Raw genomic sequence first — 21950 nt, forward strand, 5'->3', positions numbered from 1 at the left:
TAGTTGATTTTATGACTGGAGCCTTGAAACCTACTAGCTGGCTTCACCTCTTGCTAAATGAATGTCTCAAACTTCACTGCTTCTTCAATTTTCATGGAAATTTGTTGCTAGGTAAAAAGACCCAAACCCTTGCCTCTGTGAAAAAAATGCTGCAGCCTGTTGTCTGCCTGGTAGGCCAGACTTTAGATAACTTGCAAACTTGTACTGACCAACCAGATAGCAAGAAGGTAGCTTGGAATGTGCTGCAGCGTGAGCTACCTTTTATCTAATGGATACTTCCTGAAAATAGGAGAAGCTGTGGGTATTGCAATGGTGAAATCGAGGCATGAAGATCTGGGGTTATCACAGTGAGAAAAAGGAGGTAGGCAGAAAAAAAACATGTAACTGGCAGTGTAGAAAACCTGTTTTGTTTGTTCTGCTTGCAGGTGGGGATAGCCAGACAGAAAAACAGACTGTTATCATGTTGTGCCACAGTAGATCAGTTAGCAACATCCAAGAACAGTATTTGTCTTAACGTAGCCTTAACTATAAAATTCTGGTCTTGTGGATCTTGATATATGCTGTATAAGATTCAAGCATTTTTAATTTGGACTATTACTAGTTAACATACCTATTGCATTGTATAGTAGTAACACATGACTTATTGACTACTCAGAAACTCCTTGAAAGAACCCGTGCCAGGCGAGAGAACCTGCAGAAGAAAATGGCTGAGCGGCCCAAGATGGGAGCAAGACCCACAATGCAGACCAAGAGGGTCAGAGAGCCTTTGTTAGAAACTGGGAACCAGGTGCTTCTTCCTGCAGAAGAAGGTATTTTGCAACCAAGATTGTCTCTTGCTACAAGTCCATCTCCTTTTTTATTAGGGCAAGTGAAAACCCTTAGTGTTTATCTTCCATTGTGATGGATGAAGTTACCTGACCGCTAGGACTGAAATGCCTAATTTTAGCTTTACTTGAGAGCAGATGCTTAAAGTAATTAGTATGCTATTTAAAAATAATGTATATTGTCAAAGATAGTGCTTTGTGCTTGATAGATCTGGGAAGGGCAGGTTTCTTGGAGGCATATCAGGTTACTCCTAAGTCATAACTTTATTTGCATTACAATTTTGTATTGTCTGAAAAAATATTGAGGATTCTTTGAATACTAATATGTTTGAATACTCTGACCTGTACAGTGAAACCTGGTACAAAGCCCTCACCATCAAAGAGGCTCTGCCCTGACAATGTGGAGACTCAGTCTTCCAGTGCAGAGAATATACAGCCAGTTCCTTCAAGTTCCACAAGCCAGCATTCTCCTGAGATGACTTCAAAGTTGCACATAACTGCTTCTAACAGAGCTTCATTGCTTCAGCCTCTTGAGAAAGGAAAACCAAACACCGAATCAGAAACTCCTGCAGTTCCTGCAGCTCTTTCAGTCAAAACACGTATGCAGAGGTTGGCAGAACAGCGACGCTGCTGGGATAGCGAGGGTATGCTTCATTTACTAAGCAACACTGGTGGTGTTCAGACTCTGGCCAGGTTAGACAGTCTTGGGTGACATGGTCTAGTGTGAGGCACCCATGGCAGGGGTGATGGAACTAGATGACTTTAAGCCCTTTCCAACCCTAACTATTCTGTGATTCTATGATTGCTTGCTAGCAGAAGATAATTTTGTGTATGAATACTAATGTTTTCATAAGGAATTCTTGTGCAGCACTGGGGAAAGGCCTAAAATAATGAAACCTGACTGGAGCTTAATTTTATAATTTTTTTTTCCCTCACCCTAGTGTGATGCCTTGCTCATCGCAACAGTGGTGTAAACCTAGTAAACTCATTGGCTACAAATCTATTTGCTTTGTAATAAGCTTTAACTTGATTAGTCTCGATGCCTTCAGAGCTAGTAGCTTGATTCTGTTAATGGTAAGAATATTTAACTGTTGATAAACTCAATATTTAGCAAAATGTAAAAGACGCAACTATATTTCATTATATTAGTAAAATAAATGTGTTTTCTTTTTTCCAGATCCCTCTGAATATGTTCCCGTGTCTCCCATCCAATCAAAGGATCTGCCTGTTTCTCCACCTAAGCAGGCATCTAATGCCCTGGCAAGTGATACCCCTATTGGGAGAAGAGGCCGTTTAGCTAACCTTGCTGCTACAATTGGTTCCTGGGAAGATGACCTAAGTCATCCATCTGCAAAGCAAAACAATGCACAAGAACAGCCTGGCACTACTTGTTTATCCAAATTGTCCACTACAAGTGGAGCATCTGCTAGAATCAATAGTAGCAGTGTAAAGCAGGAAGCTGCATCCTGTTCTCAAAGGCTTGTTGAGGCTTCTAGTAATAAACCAGCAAACTCAAAGATAGCGGTGAGTGTCTGATTTAGCTGCTGATTAAAAATCGATTGGGGGGGTGACACAAATATTAACTCATAGCTGTTTAATCTGCAGTTAAAAGATTTGGTGTGAGCAATCCGAGTCTATTTACAACTTTTGCTTTATTGCAATCCCACATGCCTGTTTTTAATAGCAGGCCTGAAACAGCTTAGAATCCCTTTTACTGAGACTTGGCTGAACATAATATTTCTAAGTCTTGTAAAAGTTGGTGTCAAAGTAATTGGTGGCTGTTCATGACTGTCCGAAGGGAGCTTTTTGCGGAGATACTGGGTTTCACTTGGTAACTTCATACGGTTGATTTAGATGTTATTGCTGTATGAAAATTGAATTAGAATGCTGAAATTAGAAGTGCCAGATAGCTATTGTTGAACTTACACCATTTATGAAATAACAGTATCTGCAATGCACATTCTTGTTTAGGGACATGTGGGAAGATACCTAAAATAGCCGGGAAAAGCACCTGCAATCAAATGCTGAAACAGTTTGAAATAGTGGATAGGAAAAATCTACAGAGAGCTTCTAACGCTCGTTCTCAGCTTTGTTGTTGATGGAATAGGTTTGTTATGTTATAGTATGCTGTGCAGAATGCTTTCATTTTCCTCTTAAAAGAATGAGAATGTGCAGTCTCGTTTTAATGTTATTCCTTTTTCCCCCTTATTAAGGATCCAAACAATTTAACACGATTCTCAAGAGTCGCTGTTCCCTGTTCTAAAGAATCTGCAGTACAACAACCACTGACAGAGAATCCCTGCAGCCCTCAGAAAACTGAAAAGCGTACACAAACAGCAAAATCAACTTTGCCTCAATCAGTTCAGTCCAAAGAAGAGCCAGTCAAAGGAACACATGTGCAACCTGAACCTAAGGGTAAACCCACAACACCAGGTAAGCTGTTTTATCAGTTTCAATAAATGTTTATTTAAATTAGGCTTGTGTGTCCTCACTTGAAAACTACATACTAATTAATAATTTATGGTAACGTATCAGATAATGCCTATTTCCTACTGTAACTTGTCCTGAAGTCCTGAAGAGTTCTGTGATAATTATCATAAATCATACGGTTTCCATATTTTGCAAGGATATTTTCTTGGACAAACTTTTAGTGACTCTTGAGAGCAAAACTTTTCTCTATGTGAAAATGTATCCTGCTAACATCAGTTAATTGAGACTATCCAAAGCTTCTTGCAAGTGTTGGATTCTGTGTTTCCAAACAATATAAGGTAAAAAGTCTGTATATGTTAGAAGAAATCAAAGCTAAATGTCACACAGGTGCTCCAGCGTTTCAGTCTTTACAGTGGTAGCGTTGGTGTCAAAACAAGTGATCAGCCCCAATTTTAAATTCAACTGCTTGTTGGATCAGAAACTTGGACTAACAGCTTGAACTTTTTGAAGGTGGCCAGTAGAGCCAGTGTGTGCTTCTAGATATGCTGTCAATAAAAGACAAAGTGAGGTGGATGCAAACCAATGTATCCACCTTATGTACCAGAATGCTCATTTGCAGGAAGGATGCAAGTGACGCTAGCTGTATAGGAAGTGCTGAAAAAGCAAACCAACCTAAGTAACTGGTGGATCACATGGACTTTAGCGAGTGGATGACATCTATTTGTTTTGATTTGCTGCTTTATTACCTTTGGTGTTCTGTTACTCTGGTGATTTACACTTCAGGTTTATTTCATGTTAAAGAGCTGTAAAGGAGACAGATTAATTGCTTCATTGAGAAGCTTCAGCAGGATGCAGTGATTTCTGTGGTTTTGAAAGTCTCTTTCAAGGCAAAACAATTATTCTTGTAGGGGGATCAGGAATTAAACCCTTCCTGGAACGCTTTGGGGAGCACTGTCAAGAGCGTAGTGCACAGAGTCCTGCTACGAATACTCCAGGGTGCAGAACACCTATTGTTACCCCAAATACTAGGACAATCCAGGAAAGGCTTCTTAAACAAAATGAAAATTCCTCTACTGCCAGTTTAGCACTGCAGCTTAAGCAGGTAATGACTTTGCTACGTTCATAGTTTGCTTATAAACCTGAGGAAGATACTGTTCCGCACCTGCCTGAGCAACTTGAAATGTTTTGACATCCTAAAGCTGTTAACTTTTCCCCCTATTGCCCATTATTTGCTTAGGAACGTGAACGAGAACTTGCATGTCTTCGTGGCCGGTTTGATAGGGGCAATCTGTGGAGTGCCAAGGAAAACGGAAGTCCGAAGAGAAAACTTCCAGAAGCTAAAATGGTAACGTGTGACTGCCGTGTATCAAAAGATGATAGAGATGATAGTCTTTTGTTAAAGCAAATGAACTGCTTTAACGTGTTCTGAACACAGGACAGATGTGCAACTGTGAATAAAAGACAAAGCCAGTGCTCAGGCTGTGCAAGACTGCTTGTCAAGTGGTTTGTATGATTAGTAACAAATCAGTAGAGAAATTTTTCCTCCTGCAGAATCATGAAAGGAGACAAGTGATACTGCTTTGAGCCAATTAGCTTATCTGTGATTTTCCTGAGTGTGCTTTTAAAGTTATAGAATACTAAACCCCAAAAGAAAGCTCCTCGCACAGTGTTTAGTACCTCAGCTAAATTTCTTACATAAATAAATAGGAGCCTTCTTGAGATTGGATCAGCAGCCTTTTTTTCCTAGCAGGTATTGAAATGTGTTTCTTTCTGGCATTTTAGTCCCTTCAACCATTACCGCCTAAATGTACTATGTTTTCATTTTTGCCAGGAAAGCCAATCTCGTACTAGTCCAAAACGTTCTCCTTGTTCTGATGCCACTGCTTTTGCATCAGCAGAAGACACACCAGCAAGTGATAGGCCAGCAAAGTCTCCCAGCGTGGAGTCTTCAGGTAAGAATTGTCGCTGTTTGCTTGTGGCTAGTGCTGGACTGAAGCACTGCCATTGATGTTCGTGAGCAGATAAAGAGGCTGCTAGCACTATATATATATGTATGACTGCACCTCTTATATGGTTACTGACCTGCCTAAATCTAAATCTTTTTGTCTGATAATAATATTCTACACTCTTATGCCACTTGAAAGATGGGCAGGAAAAACTGCCTTTCATTTTTTTTACCCAATTTTCATACTTTCATGTATGTTAAGTGTAAGGAGAGTGAATGAAAATCATCAGTTATAGATTTAATCTATACTGTACCTCAGTATCCAAATTTCCACAATCATCTAATAGGAGGGAACACTTCTCTTGTCAGTAGCCCTTTATGGTACTAATTCTTATTGTACGGAACATGAAAAGAATTCAGAGAGGCTTGTGACATCCTTTCTGGTGCTACCTCAGTGGAAAAGCTTCCAGTTCCCTGAAAAAAGTCAACTTAGTTACCACCTCTTTTAGACATTATGGGCAAGCAGGCTATCAAATGTGCTTCTAGAAAACCTGGATGAGATCCTGCTTTTGGCTTGGATTTGGCTGTGGTGGGTTTTGTGTGGTGGGTTTTTTTTACTTGTTTTTTAAAATGACCCTCTCTGCTCCGAGTCTACTCTGCTATGGTTTCAGCATTGCTTTCTGTGCTGTCAGCTTTCTGATTATAAGATAAAAAGTTGCACAGGTTTTGGAGGGTATGTATTCTAATGATTTTTTTATTTAACAGCAACCTGACTTTATCTAGTGGGCCTTTTGTCAGTTGTCAGCTGTATTATCCAACTGCCCGAAAAAATCCAAACTTGAAATAAAGTTCAAAAGCTAGCCATAATCTTCAGTGACATCTTCTTTATAACTATTTAGATGCTCATAAACGTGAAGAGACTCAGAAACCCAGTCCTGTGAAGATTGATGAGTCAAAAAGCCCTGTAAAAGCAATGTCTGTCTCGAAACTTGAGCAGTGTGCTGAGAAACTGAAAGGTTTGTATTGAGTAGATGTATATTAATGCACTTAACTGTCTGTTGCCACTTGTCCAGCACAGTGTCATTATCTTTCAAGTCTGGAGAATGAATTCACCATACATCTGCTGACACATCTGTGTTTTGTAATGAGGTTTATATAAAATGAATCAGGAGTCTTCTTTCATCATAATCCTTCTCTTTTCACATTCAAGTCTTCAAGATACATTAAAATGCTGATATTAAAAAGTTTATTGGGAAAAGATAGACTGCTCTACTGTGGGACTTGCAGTTAATTTTCATAGCTGTTTGAGCTAAAATCTTGAAACTTGTTTCACAAATGCATCTTTGTATTCTCTTTCTGTGTCAATTATGCAGTATATGTGATAATAGTGTATTAAAATAAGGATGGAAGTATACTTTAGGGTTCTATATGCCTGACTGTAAGTCATTTTTAATCAAGCTTACTTGAAATGCAAAAATAGTTGTCTTATCTATTAACATATTTCTGCTCATTTAACGAGAACTAAGGGATTAGTCCTGATGCTACTAATATGTTTTAAATATCACTTTTTAGATGAAGTATATGAAATTGAAATGACTGTGGATGATAAGATGAATAGCTCGAAAGTGATAAATGAGATTTTTGAAGTTCTTGAAGAAGATGGTCCAGACATAGAAAAGCTGAAGAAAGAAATGAGTATGAGCCTGGAAGGTGAAAGTGATGAGGATGAGCAGGAAGAGTCACTTAATATTTCATCAATGTCTCTGTTAACCCCTTTAGTGGAATCTGTTGGTCCAGAGGTGAGAGTTCCTAAGAGATGGGTAAAGGCTTGTTTATCACGGAGACGTAGAACTTGTTTGTATCAACAGTATTTTGTTGTATTGAGATATGTGGGCAAATAAGGAAGTTACAAAAGACACTTTGCTAATGAAAGCATAATAATGCAAAGTTATCTTCTTCTGAAAATAGCTGAGCATGTTGGAAGCTCTGCTAAACAAGTGGTTTAACTTCTGCTAAATCAAGTTCGAGTATGTATGTATCACTTGTGCTGGACTTTCAGTGGTATACATGCATTCAATGAGCTGGCCACTGATGAAAATCTGAGGAGAAGAAACTGTTGCTGTACTAGGTAGGAAACTAAGGGTGAAATCTCCTCGAGGTCAATGACCTGCTGGTGCCTTTAAAATAAAACATTTGCTTGCTCCGCGTCCTAGAAAATACTTGTAAAATTTGTGTTTAAGTTTGGAGGCTGCTTAATACTATTTACTGTTTATATGCAAGACCTAGGAAATGTGAGAGAAAGCAGATAATGTTTATTGTGGCCAGATATCTTTATAACCTTTTCTTTTCCCCAGGCCTTTGTTTCTCCTTCTAAGTCAGCTGGTGAAGGCAGCAGTATCAGTGATGTAAGTCTGAAGTCTGACAAGTTCCAAAGGACTAAAGTCCCCAGGGCAGAATCTGGAGACAGCATTGGCTCTATATCAGACGATCGCAACCTTCCCTATAGGTAATAAATGCAAAACCCCACCCCTAATTCTGTAAGTGGGCAAATTTAAGACACTAGATTTTTTTAGGTCTTCTAATGAAGCACACTGCTTAAAATACAAGAAAAAGCCTTTTCTTCCAAAATTTCAAAGATAGTCCACATGTAGTCTTTATGTGTGATGCTTAAACTTAAAATGAGGAGATGTGTTTTAAAGCGGTTTAAGCAAGTTGAAAAACATCAGTAAGTGATACATAGGTATGTATATTGAAAAAAAAACCAGAAAACATTGTTACAGCTGTGAAAGGTTTAATGGGGTTTCCTCTTTTGAAAGCATTGATGCATACAGATCTCAAAGATTTAAAGAAACAGATCGTCCTTCAATAAAGCAAATCATTGTTCGCAAAGAAGATGTTGCTTCCAAGCTAGAAACAAAACATAATGGCCTATCTGATCAAGTCAATATAAAAAAGAAAATGCAGGTATGCAATGTACTACTTAAAATCCCTTCTCTAATTTACTATTTCTTTGCTTCATTTCCCTTGAGAATGTCCAGGACTTAAACATACTACATGGAACTGCAGAATTAGGCTTTTTAGCATAAATATCCAGTGGTAGGGAATGATACTGCATAAGCTATACAGCTTAATGCATCTCTTGAAAGGCTCAAGCTGTAGAGTAAGTCTAGAGAGAACAAGCTGTCATTTTGAGAAGGGAATGGCAAACTTTTATCTTATTACTGCCTTTGAATTAGGCGGGATTCATAACTACATAATTACAGTAGGCAATATTCTGATATTTAGTGGTGCCTCTTTCATCTACAACACTGAATTTCTGGTTAACTGCTGCTTCCCCTGATGAAGGGCAGACTAGCCTGGGTATGGAGCATACAGATGTTGAAGTCAATCACTTCTATTATTTAAATGATATCTGAGGTAAAAAAAAAAGATGGTGCTGCAATATTGTTTTGCAGAAGTAACTGTAAACTGCAAGATCTTTGTAGTTTACTGTCTAAGTAGTCTAATTTCTCTGAATCATAGCCCTCAAAATGCTAATCTCAAGACATTTCCATGTGTGAATCTAAATCTTTCTCTTCTTGCTAATTATTTTAACTACTGGTTTACTCTAGGAGCTCAATAATGAGATCAACATGCAGCAGACAGTGATTTATCAAGCCAGTCAAGCTCTGAACTGCTGTTTTGATGAAGAGCATGGAAAAGGGTCACAAGAAGAAGCAGAAGCAGAGAGACTTCTTCTCTTAGCAAGTAGGTTTTTAGGCCCAAGTTTAATTCTTTGTTGTGAACACTTTGGGAAGAAGCGGGAACAAGACTGGCAATGCATTTATTATGCTACCTTGTAGCTGCTTATTTATAGTTCTTCACCTGGAAAACAGGATAATACCTGTTCTGTCTCACTTGTGTAGACAGGAGGATATTTTCGGTATCTTTCTTGCCTTTAATATTCCTACTATTCTTGCAACAGAAATGTTAATGAACTTCATTTTACATGCTTATGGGGGGAAGAAAAGAATGTTCAGTACTACTTTTTCCTCTGTTACAACTATAATTTCTCTATGCAGCTGAGAAGAGAACTGCTTTATTGGAAGAACTGAATAGACTGAAGATTGAGGGACCTCATAGTAAAAGAAATAAAGCTGCTTCTATATCCACCGAATATTCTCCATCCAGGGGATCTGTTTCCATTTCAGAAATGCGTCTACCTCTGAAAGCAGACTTTGTATGTGGTACAGTTCAAAAGCCAGGTAAAACCAGCAACTGAAATCTTTACCCCTTTCCTTCCCCTTCCCCATCCTCCCTACACATATTTCTGGTTCATACCCCTGGGTTGTTTTTTTTGTCTTTTGCATTGCTGTTTCTCATTGATCTGGGAGCAATGAAAATCAAGCAATTACTTGTAATTCATCTGCTTTTTGGTTTTCAATATTTTCCATGGTGGTTTTAGTTTCATCCTGTTCTGGCTTGTGAAGTTCAAGAAACTTATCAATTCTAGCCAGTCTTAAAGATCTTTATGGTCCTGTTGGAGAAGAACAGTTTTGTATCTTGGGTTGTATTCTGTCTTGCTGCCTTGGAATTTTATTGATGGGTGCAAATGTAGTGCCTAAATATCATTATATAAATTCTGACAGACTCTGCCTAATTTTTTTCAGTCTTTCTGTTAACATCCCACAGTACTTCATTTATAAAGGCTTGTCTTCCATTATTGTGTCATATTTAAGTCATTAAAGTTGACTTTAAAGTTAAAGTTTTTTCACTTTAAAATGTGAATTTATGTCGTCTTCTGTTCCAGAAGAATATTTGGCAATATCTCTCTGTAGGTCTAGGCTTACTCTGGAATGTAGTAAGCTTCTGTTATGTGGCTGTTTAAAGTATCTGCAAGCCCACAATAACCAGTGTTACTTTATATAATGCTACCAAATATGATTGTAGCCTGACAGATTGCTACTTTTTGCCTCAGTAAGACTTGAGGACAAAAGACGTTGGACAAAACCAGTTCTGTACTGGTTGGAAAACTTTTAATCAATTATTATGTAGCCTGTCTTGTTTCCTTGATTAACTGTCCAATGAAATATGAAGTGGTTCTTCTTACATCTTCAAATAAAACCACAGCCAAGAATATTAAAGTAAATATCTGATGTAATTTATCACCCCTTTTCCACTCCCAGCATGTTACACCTTCTTGTTGCATGAGATGCTTTGTCTCAGTTACAGAAAATCATCTCTGGTTACAATAGTATAAGTTGAGTTCTCATCAGTAATTCTCAAAACCAAATTGTCTGGACAAGTATGAACTACTTGTCATCAAAACTTGATTTTGAAAGCGCAACATTTGCTATACATTGTGTGCTAGAAGCTCTAATAATCACTTTTACATTTGCTGTTTTCTTCAGAGAAGACTACAAGTCAGTGCTTACTGGAGTCTTCAACAGTTGTTCTGAAAGCTGTGACTCAAAGTGTTGGGGGGGTAATGATTGTTTGTGTAATGTGGTATGATATTTGCTTGTACTGTTCAGCAGTTTGCTGCATAAACTCCAGATTATCTCCTGCCACTCTTGAGAGGTGTTTTTCCTCCCTTACATGAAAAGTTAAGGAAATGAGTTGCGGGAATTACCAGTTCCTTTGCAGGAATGAAAAACATATAAGAACAGGCAGTAGCAATGCTGATGTATGGTTAAGCTGGCAGGCCTAGAGAATAACAACCAGAGTATAAGGAACTAAAATGAACTGCTGCATCTGCCTGAAAGTTCCTCTTTCACACACTGGCTAGTGTAGGTCTGGCCTGAGGTGCCAGGTAGTTGTGAATCCTGTGGAGGCAGTAGTGGTTACAAGTAAAAACTTGTTTTAAAAGTAAGTTTATAAGCAAATGTTGATTGCAGCCAAGTGTTCAAGTGGGGGTGAAGCAGAGATGTTTGCAGTATTTGAGGGGTTGTTTTGTTTTGGTTTTTTTTTTTTAGATACTTGGACACCTCTAGCTAACTAACGTATCTGATTTCTATTTACAGAAGCAGCAAATTACTACTATGTAATAATATTGAGATCTGGAGCAGAAAATATGGTTGCAACCCCGTTAGCGAGTACTGCCAGCTCCCTGAATGGAGATGCTCTTACTTTTACTACGACATTTACTATGTGAGTATAAAGGAACTTTTTTCGAACCAGTTTCAACTCTGATGATGGAGCATGCATAAAACTGTATAACAGCTTCATGTAACGATGTCATATTTCACCAACAAATATACTGACACCTTGTATTACTATTTCTCACTTCAAGAAATAGCTGGAATGCACTCCTCTCAAAAGATCAATCTAGACTTATTCCACCATCCATCAGCTAAGTTATCTGTTGTTTTTTCTACTTTGGTTCCCTCCAGGGAGCACCTGCAATGACATATCGATGATGTGTGGTTTTCCATTTTTCAGCAACTAACATTTTATATAGCTGTTTGGTTTTGGTATCTGGAAAAAAATAGTACACTTAAAACTTCAACTCTCATGTTGGCTGAAAGGTGTTTTGAGTTCAAATAGCTGTTTTTTTAGCAAAAGTCTTCTAAAATAAAGAAACAAGTTCCAACCTAACTGGAATTTTCACTTAGATTTTTATTCAAAACAAACCACCCAGTCTCTGTTCATAGGAATGTGTACCAGCAGTGGACTGAAGGGTCTAAACGGAGAAATGGTCAATGCACTCTGTCTGCCCCTTGTCGTTCTGTCCCCTTTTGATCTTTGAGTTATAGAAAGTATCTTGAAATAGTAATACACTCAAGTCTTAAAAACAGCAGTGTTGCTTGCACTGAAGTGTATTACTGTAGAAGTGAAACAATGAAACAAATAAATTCTCTTGTGTAGAATCTGTTTGCTCCCTGTTTTAAGGAGCAGAAAGAGGGAAGAAGAGTATCATTTAAAAGGACCATCTCTTTGCTTCAGTCTGTTCAACTCATTTTTTCCCTTCTCCCTTTTAGGCATGATGTGTCAAACGATTTTGAAATAAATATAGAAGTTTACAATTTGGTATGTATCAGTTCTTGCTAAGAAGATGTGTAAAGGAGAATGAGGTGGTGTACTTCTTTAATACCTTCTTGCCTTACAGGTACAGAGAAAAGAAGTTCTGAGCACTGATAAAAGGAAAAAGGGAAATAAATCTAAGGTAAATGAAACAACAAAATCAGCATGTTGTATTTCAACAGCAGGTACACTAGGAAGACTGCAGTGTCCACGGAGAACTGACTAATGGTCTTAGACAATCTGTTGCTTGCTTTTACTCTTCTTGTTATTTATTGGAACATCTGCAGTGACAGATGGGTTATGGGGACCTGCAGCCCTTGCTTGAGTCTATATTGGAGGGAAAGGAGTAGTCTTACTAGTTCAGCAAAATTACATGCTCTGCAAACTTCTGTTGGTTATGGTGCCTCTGCTTGTGATTTAGTGCCTGTATTCTCCATTTTACTTAAACACCATCAGTCAATATGCTCTACCTTGCAGTTTGATTTGTCTTAAAGGTTCTGTTGATCAGTTGCAACACATCTGTCTTTCTTCCTAGGCATAAGTAAAAACACTAGATGTTGGTGGGGTTTTTTAAGCAAACTTTTATGTCCAAGGAGTTATTAAAACTTTTCAGCTTGGACAGGGTGCATGTTTCAAGTGTTTGTGCTTTACTAAGGCTTTGTGACCCCAAACTAGCCAGTGGCTTTCTGGAGATGGTAGCTTAATAAAAGCAAGAAACTTCAGTGTCTTTTAGAACAGCTGCAATGAGTACTTAAATCCTCTCTGCAAACAGGAATTTCTCTCAATCTTAAATTCCATTTGGCACAGTGGAAGCATGCTTCCACCTATCCCCCGATAAAACCAGTTTGAAGTCCAAGGTTCCTTTCTCTCCTGTGCTGTAGTTTAGGGGAATCTTTACTTAAAACCTAATGGTTTTGTGTCACTGAAGGTAAGTTGCTGATGTGGAGTTATAGGTTTGCTGATAGCATATTGTATCTGCATTTTGACAAGATTCTTAAACTTGTATTTCAGCTGCAAGATTACATGAGCACATAATTCCAGTTCATATTAATATACAGTCGCACATAAACTTTGATATTTTCACTTGGAACTATAGATGATGTACAGCAGTAGCACACTGAACATCTCTGTATTAGTACTGTTAACTCTTAACTTTTTAATAAGCACCTAACATTGTTTTTTCAAACACATGCTGCTCATCCCAAGCTAATGCGTACTTAAACCTTTCTGCAATAAATATTTCTTTGATATATAGCATTTCTTCCACTGAAATGTTACGTCTAATCAAAAAGAAGACCTGCACATTACAACTAGTATCCATTCAAAACTTACTTAGATAAGGCTTCAGTAGTTTCACTGTCTAATTTTTACACTAATGTGATGAACAATTCAGTAGAAAATGCATTTATCATCTTGTTCTTTTGTAGGTTATTACTCCAAAGAGATTATTAACATCTATTACCTCTGTAAGTATGAATGTAATATTGTAACAAGATCTGGTTATAACCTCTTCCAAAGGCCATATTCTCACACTGAATAGGTCTGTGCCTGTAGCAGGCTCTTTGTATCTCTTGAAACTCTGTAACTGTCCAGATTTCTACGAAATTCTTCAGCCATCAGCTCAAGAAATAGGTAACATTACATTAAATATGTAATGCTGGAAATATGCAGTTACTATGTATTCAGTGGGACTCTTTCACGATGTGTTTGCTTTTTAAACTACCTCAGATGAGGGTTTTCTAACCTGCATAGTCTTGTGTAGAGATCTGCAGAAATGACTTCCTCCACTGAGCTTTTATTTCTCTCTCTCTTTCTAGAAAAGCACACTTCTTACTCCAGGTGAGTATAATTCTAAACATCTTGCATAGATTATTCATCTTGGCATTTGCTGTCTAAAGCAGTATATCAATAAGTAATACTTGGAACAGATGATAATTTGGGCGTAATAAATACAGAATTATGTCAGCTTGCCAGCTCAGAAACTGGCGCTGTGTTTATACCCGAGTTATCATTCTGTTTAATGGAAGATCTCTTCACAAAATCAAACTTAGTATCTTATATCAGATGCCTGTAGTTGACATGCTTTTCCTGAGAAGGTAAACCCACACATGTTAAGATTTTAAACCAGAGTCTGATGTCAACAAAGTAATACAGAGGAAACTTGAAAATGCAAACAGATTCTGAAGGATTGCTTGTGAGTAGTATTTTTAACGTGTTTATGTATTTCTGACTCTTGGGGGAGAAGGACAGCATTCCTGAGTGTTTTCTAACTATATAGAAATGTGTTATACACTTGTCTGACTACAATAGGAGATACTTGAGCTAGTTTAAGTACAAATAGCACCAATAAGGAGCTCATAAATTAACTGGAATGTTTACCACGCTGCTGCAACTAGTCAGATTCCTGTGCCTGAGCTGTAGTGCTTGTTTGTATTGATATAAGTGCCTATTCCTCTGCATACAAATTCTGGAAGACCTCAGTGTATCCAATGAGAAGAGGTTAAGAGATTTCAAAGTCGCATCTCCACCGCAGGGCACAGGCATTTTGTAGTGTGACCTAGAGTGCTCCCTGTTCTCCTGAGACCTCTTGAAATGCTTTGTCTTCTCCTTCTGTGAATATTTCAAAGCTGCTCCCTGAAAGAAGGGATGTACTGAGGAGGAATGGTGTGCAGCAAGCTCCTGCCTGAATGTGCTGTTGGGCTCGCACTGCAAGAGTGCTCCTCCTGGAGTGCTAAGCAGTATCAATAAAACATTTTTAAGCCTTGCAGCATCCTGCTTGCGTGTTGTGTTATAACTTGTGTTGTAACTTCTTTCTCCACAGCCATGGCCAGTCCAGGTGGCCCTAATGCCATACGCAGTACAAATTTCACCCTTGTTGGATCCCACAAGCTGTCATTGTCTTCTGTAGGAAATGCCAAATTTGCATTGGACAAGGTAATGGAAATTACTGGCTACTAATCCAAACATAATTGCATGTTATTGGAATAACAGCTATGAGTCTGGTTCACTGTTTTCAGATGAAATTGCCATCCTAGAAGCAAAACATAAGTTTATATGAACGTTGTTTATATATAAAATTTATGTCTAGTTGTTCATATTTCATATGACTGAAATTAATTTTGAGATACAAAAGAAAAATAATGTATTATGCCAGGAGTTTTCTTTTCTGTAGCTCCACGTAAGGTATAGTTATGCAAAGATAAAGGCATTTAGTTACTGATTTTCTTTCACTGACAAAAATTGTTGTATGCAGTTGGTATCTCTGTATGTGGTCTTCACATTGTTCCTTGCTCTTAGTCTTGCAGTTACCCCTAAGACATTGCATTTTAATGATAACGAAGTATTTGAAATTGACTGCATTTAATTGACTTAAAAGTTGCCATTTGAATCTATTTAGGAGTAAGAGTTTCCTTTCATATCCTAATTCAAATTGTAGAAGCAAATTATTTTAATTCTTGAGAGCTATTATTGAGTTTTATACTATTAGTTTCTTGTCTGAACCGAATATGCTTATTGGCTTTTACCATCGGAAATTAAAAACACATACAATCTTATGTCCATTACAGTCTCTGACCATGTAATATCTTATACCTGAAACCTATTTTAATAGGTGTTTACACCAGGACCTATCTTAAGCTAGCTTAAATTCAGAAGCTACTACATCTTATGGTGGTACTAAATTACAGCCTTATCCAAACAGCAGCAGAAGAATAAACTTTTTTTCCTTGGCTAGTTAAGTTTTATTATGATGATAGTAGTATTGCAGTTATAGCTTTTGCTGAGTGGTGAGATAAAACAAATTGGTTGCTTGTGCATAAGATTAGAAACATCACAATAATCCCAATTTGCTTTTTACAAGCTTTGCTTTTTGTGGATAGAGGCAGGCTTTATTACTGGAACTTAGTTAAATTGCACTGCACTTTTTGACTGTATGAACTTCAGAAGTACCTGCTTTGTTCTTCAGCATAAATGTTGTCCTTAACCAGAACTACATGCAGAATTCTCATTTTGTGTATGGGTTGGTTCTTGGAAACCCTTTATTCTTGGAGTTATGGGAATTGTGTTCTATGTTACATTTAGTAACTTGGGTTTAAACTCTTTTGGTTTACTCATTAGGACAGGACACCGGACTGGACTAGTGAGCTAGGACAAGCATAAGGTTCAAATGGAACTCCAGGGAAATCATCACCTGGTTAACTTTTTTCCAGGTGCACACTGCAGCAGTTATTAATAAATAATAATTCCCCTTCTATGTCAAATAACTTGATAAAATAATAATTAAAAAAGGTGATCATCTTTGTAAAGCTTCGGTTTGGACTTGGCCCATGGCTATACCAAACAGCTTCTTTTTAATTTGCTCCATGCATTTCTAATGTGGAACAAACTGCTGCCACAGTGGGTATTTTGAGTTTCATTCCTCCCACTTCTATGCACAGGGTGGAAAGGACAAAAATATACACATGTATAACTGTCCTTTTTTTATTAAACCTTAACTCTACACTAATTGCATTGGGCATGTTTCTTTTTTCCCTAGATAAATTTTGAAGGGGTGGAAAAAGAACTGTTGGGCTATATGTTCCAGGACCAGGTTGCTATGACCCTTTAGTTTGTAACTTTTAATAGGAAACTGCTTCCTAGTGCATGTTGCTCATATCTGCCTGGCCTGGTTGCAGAATTTAAGTGCTTACAGAGATTTACTAACCAACCATGAAATATTAGCAACCTTTAAGACTTGCAGAACTCTACTCCCTGTCTCTTACAATAATAAGCATGCTGCTAGAACTCAATGTGATTCAGGCTACCTAGGGTTTTTCCTTACCTATCATATGTCTCCCTAGATCACTGTGGGGGGGTGGTTCTTGTTTCAAAACAAATCCATGTCTCTTAAAAATTGCTAGTCAGGAAATTCGAGCCAACTTCTGATGAACTGCACGGGACAAAAAATGAGCTACTCTGCTGATACAAGACAAGGGAAAAATAATTGCTGGTCTAAATGTTGGTTTAACTCATTGCAACTATTTCTACCATCTCCACTCCACTTGCCTTTGAAAGGGATATGTTGCTAACTAGGATGTAATAATTTCTCATTACTTGTACTGGAGGGTATTTTGAGACCCGCTTTAGCAGCGGTGTTGCAGGCTCTGAATAACTGATCCCGTTCCATTTGTTGCACAGCCTTTTTGTTTTACTGTCACACAGCTCTTCACTGGTGAATGCCTTAATCTACAAAGTAGATCCATCTGATCTGACCTACACTAGAAAGGAATGCAAAACCAATAAACTTGAAGTGGGAAATTGGACAAACTTGAGGTCCTTATTCAGCACTATATTTTACTGTGGTTTAGTAGGATACAACTCTGTGTTCTCCAGTATAGCATTCAGTGCTATAAATTCTTTGCTGATAAAAATCCAGGACTCGTGCAACTTATTATGATGTGGAAGCATTTTTGTGGTTTTGCTTCTTAAATGGTCATGTGAACTCCTACCTGGTGCTCACAATTTTGCCATGCTATACGGTAGGGCCAAGTACATGAGCGAGCCGTGCATGCTGTCTAGTGGAGTAGATCTAATGCATAATAATGATTTCCTCCCCTGCTTTTGTGCATGTGTGTCATGTCTGGGAGGATGCTGCAGTATGCCTACAACTCCAAGGTGATCAGTTTCTAACTGTAAAATCTATTACAGGGCTCACCGAGTCCTACAGATGTACACTTTTAGCTGCTAGGGTTACTCTTGTTCATCTGAACTACTAGCAAAACTTAATTCCACTTGATCAACATGTGTGGAGGGATTGAGGAAGTCAATAGGCAGGCTTCATTGAATGTTCCTCTTCAGAACTCTTCAGTATCACATAACCATTTAACCGCCCGCTGGTACACTGGTTAAGCTGGTCTTCAACACGTTGAGTGCCAGTTGAGAACTACTCTCGTTACTTTTTCCCGTTAAAGGTCTCATACAAATATTTCTCTGAGTAGGCACTACTACATCAGTATCTGCCAAAAATGCTCATGGCATCAAAGTACCAATCCTGTTTAAGCCCACTATGATATTTTCTAAACAGCTTAATGTCAAACTGAGGCAGAAGCTTGCAGGGTGTGGACTGGTGCTGTGTGCTGTTTTTTAACCATGCTTGGAGTGCTTGTTTTTATAGCCAGAGCATGTTTGTGCATATGTCCTGAGCAAACTAATAAGCAAACAAATCTTGAAAAGCTTCTGAATAAACTTGAAACAGAAAGTGATTATTACTGTCTTTCTGTAGACTGACCACTTCTTTCTGACTAAAGATCCTAAGAACAAGACTGTGCTAACATCCTGGTGCAGGTGTCTTGCTTCAACTGGTAGAATTGAGAGGTGTCCAAATTAAATGACTAATTGCTTTACTTTTTGCAGGTTCCCTTTTTGTCTCCTTTGGAAGGTCATATATATCTGAAGTTAAAATGCCAAGTGGACTCCTCTGTGGAAGAGAAAGGGTTTTTGGTAAGATACTTACTTCAAATTGCTTCCATGGAAATTACAAGTCCTATTAAATGTAGTTACTTCTTTAACTTCACACATGTATTTGTAGTGGTTGTAAAGCTTAAAACTAGCTCAATTTTTCCCTGCCTCTCTCTGAACCAGACCTCAAGCCTTTCCTAGTTTATCTTCTAAACATGCCTGAATTAAAGGTACATTTTTCTCATTCTTGTAAACACAGTTCATTTATTATTATGAACTTCAGTTAACCTTCTCTTGCTATAATCTGTGATGTGAAATGAGATCCTAACTTCTGCCAGAAGTAAAACCAAATTCTCCCTTTCTAGGGAGACTGTGTTACACACGCACACACGCATGCACGCACACACCACGTGTGCACAGACTTTGGAAGCAACAGTATTTTTTGGAGAAACATCTTGAGCAGTTCTCTCTGTAAAACTGGAGTTGTAAAGTGCAGCTGATAGTTGGGCCTAATAGATGGAGCTGTTGAGATCGTGTCCAGGAGATGGCAGTAAATGTGCTGTGAAAATACTGCAGCAAAACATTAACACCCTTATTTTGGTGGGTTTAGAATTCCTTAACACTCTTTTCAAGCAGTTCTTTCTGTCTCCTTACTCTTAATTCAGGTTGAACAGATTTCATTAGATGAAAACATTTCGTGTGCTTATGGTATTTGCTATCCCTTGGTTTTGTGTACTATTTAACAAAGTCGTTGTTTACTGTACAATATGTAGAACCTGAATAATATTGTACATACATGTTCAGGTTTTTCCAGAGTAAGGGTTTGGAAACTCCCTACACAATAAAAATGAGAATCTGAATTGTGAAAAGCGAAAAACACAACACATAGATCCGGGCCGTGTGGGGAATTCTGTGTGCGTTCCAGAGAGATCAGGAATAGAAGTCATATACTAAGCTTTCCATTTCAGTATTAAAGAAACGGGGCTTGAAATTGGCATAATCCTGCATCCAGTAAAATGATTACCAACACAAGCATTTAGAAAGCAATTTCTAATTTCTTTTAATCTGATTGGACTGCTGATTGTCCTGTTGAACAGCTAAACATTTTGTAATCCTGAATAGTAAGTCAAAGGTGACTTGGGTATTTAAGTGGTTAGGGTTGAAAGGGAACTTAAAGCTCATCCAGTCCCAACTCCCTGCCATGAGCAGGAACACCTTCCACTAGAGCAGCTTGCTCCAAGCCCCTGTGTCCAGCTCGGCCTTGAACACTGCCGGGGATGGGGCAGCCACAGCTGGGCTGTGTGCCAGCACCTCGGCACCCTCACAGGGAAGAACTTCTTCCTAATGTCTAATTTCAGCTTGCCCTCTGTCAGTTTAAAGCCATTCCCCTTGTCCTGTCCCTATAGGCCTTTGTAAAAGTCCCTCTCCAGCTTTTTTGTAGGCCCCTTTAGGTACTAGAAAACTTATCATAACAAATTGTGTTATACTAATCATGGTTTGTGAACTGTTCATCCTGTATCTGCTATAAGTAACCCTCCATTATCTTAAAATAACAGAATGAACCACTGTCAATATGAAAACCTGGTGCTTTGAAAGAGCAGCAATAGTTGCATCTTGAGTGAAAGTCTGTAAACTTGAGAATGATAGCGTAAGCTTCTTTGCTATGCTATCTGGAAAATAAATATGCTGTACTAACAGAAGTCTCTCCCAGTGTATATATTTTTTTCCTGCACTTATGTTTCCTCCTGTGAAGGGTTGTACTTGCAGAACTACCTGGTAGTAAAAATACATGAGTACAGTCAAGGTATAATGATACCTCATTGGTTTTAATTGTTTTGTTTTGTTTTTTTTTTAAGACTATGTTTGAAGATGTTAGTGGATTTGGAGCATGGCATAGGCGCTGGTGTGTGCTGTCTGGAAACTGTATATCTTACTGGACATACCCAGATGATGAAAAACGAAAGGTAATGCTGTTTTCTAAAGCTCAAGTCCCAAGTTCTTTAGTACCTTACACAACTAGCTGGTCCTTTTTAATGGCAGTTCAGGCTTAAAACAAAGAAGTACATTCAAAGTGTGAGATTCAAGCTTATAATGTTTCCTTGGGGCATGGAGGGACCTTCGTAAATCTGACCTCAGTCAGGGCAAACTTAGAAATGTACTGCTTTATCTAGTCACAAAGGGAAAAAGTAGAGGAAGATCCATATTTAATTTCCTCTTTAGTCTTAAGGCTTTCCACTGTGCTTCTTAAATGACTAATTGAAATTAATCAGACTTGTCTAGCTTCATAAGCAGACTGTATCTAATTGCCTTAAGTTTTAAACAAAATAATGACTCTAACGCTTAATATAGTAAAGAACTAGAGTGGGCAATCCTTCTGTATTGCAGAAGCATAGCTGTCATTATGAACTATCTTATTTGCAGTCTTTTTTTTGCAGCTCCACATTATAGCTGAAACTGGTACTTTTTAAATGGTTCTCATGGAAACCTAAGTTATTGTCTGGCTAATGAGGCAAATCAGAGGCTCATCTGTCATGAGGTGAACCTTGTCTCCTTAGCCTGTTCTTACAGTGTGTGCTGAAATATTTCCAGGCCCTTTCACAAACTGATTTCAAGAGGGCTTTTCTGACTCACTTAAGTAATTTACCACTAAACGCTTGCTTGTTTGTTGGCAGAACACTCTCTTTCCCAAACTCTGTTGCAAACTCTGGTCCTTTTGGGTCTTCTATGCCAATCCAGATGCCTGAGTTTAGTTTCTTCACTGCTAACAGAGGAAGACCATATGCTGATAGTTGACATAGCCAAGTATATCAATGTGCTTTATTTTCCTGCCAGGAGAGAGGGAAAAATCTTTGCCTACTATAATAGAAGATAGGCAAAAATATTGAGTTAAGCAAGAAAAAGGTTCCCATTCTACCACTGTCTGCAAGAAAGCAGTTTTGGTTTGTTTTCCAGTTCTCTTGAAAGTCTTCTAGACTTGTTTCACTATTACTCTGAGAAAGGGTCAGCTGCTTCTATTGATATGCTATCATTCACAGCAATATTAAACTATCCTTATTAAATGCTTCCCTCACCCCTACTATTCTAGCATGCAGAGATAGATGTACCTCAGAAATATCAGTAGTGGGCAATGATTGCTTTAAATTGTGAAATATTTTTGTTAATATATTTCCCATGGCTGTATGTGTGTGTGTATATATGTATATATCACCAACCTGCTCTGTAATGCTCCTTGAAATGGAGCTACCCTTTTTCCTGTAACTTGGGTATTCTCCTTATCTATGGAATAATATTGGGAACATGCCCAATAAATAGGA

General features: G+C 38.1%; 1 protein-coding gene across 1 annotated transcript in view; it reads left to right on the top strand.

Moving 5' to 3' along the window:
* The window catches only part of ANLN (anillin, actin binding protein), a 28065-nt gene that overhangs the window by 3763 nt on the left and 2352 nt on the right, over positions 1 to 21950 (top strand). The window contains exons 2-23 of the mRNA XM_065665363.1: positions 656 to 809; positions 1175 to 1468; positions 2002 to 2348; positions 3038 to 3257; positions 4163 to 4356; positions 4492 to 4599; positions 5086 to 5206; positions 6099 to 6215; positions 6772 to 6998; positions 7554 to 7705; positions 8016 to 8163; positions 8811 to 8946; positions 9261 to 9443; positions 11202 to 11328; positions 12159 to 12207; positions 12287 to 12343; positions 13629 to 13667; positions 14019 to 14040; positions 15023 to 15135; positions 16736 to 16789; positions 18592 to 18678; positions 20493 to 20600. Of these exons, the coding sequence (XP_065521435.1) occupies positions 656 to 809; positions 1175 to 1468; positions 2002 to 2348; positions 3038 to 3257; positions 4163 to 4356; positions 4492 to 4599; positions 5086 to 5206; positions 6099 to 6215; positions 6772 to 6998; positions 7554 to 7705; positions 8016 to 8163; positions 8811 to 8946; positions 9261 to 9443; positions 11202 to 11328; positions 12159 to 12207; positions 12287 to 12343; positions 13629 to 13667; positions 14019 to 14040; positions 15023 to 15135; positions 16736 to 16789; positions 18592 to 18678; positions 20493 to 20600 (3057 nt within the window). The remainder of the gene's footprint in view (positions 1 to 655; positions 810 to 1174; positions 1469 to 2001; positions 2349 to 3037; positions 3258 to 4162; positions 4357 to 4491; positions 4600 to 5085; positions 5207 to 6098; positions 6216 to 6771; positions 6999 to 7553; positions 7706 to 8015; positions 8164 to 8810; positions 8947 to 9260; positions 9444 to 11201; positions 11329 to 12158; positions 12208 to 12286; positions 12344 to 13628; positions 13668 to 14018; positions 14041 to 15022; positions 15136 to 16735; positions 16790 to 18591; positions 18679 to 20492; positions 20601 to 21950) is intronic.

Source organism: Lathamus discolor, chromosome 2 (assembly GCF_037157495.1).
Source record: "Lathamus discolor isolate bLatDis1 chromosome 2, bLatDis1.hap1, whole genome shotgun sequence".
Taxonomy (NCBI): Eukaryota; Metazoa; Chordata; class Aves; order Psittaciformes; family Psittacidae; genus Lathamus; species Lathamus discolor.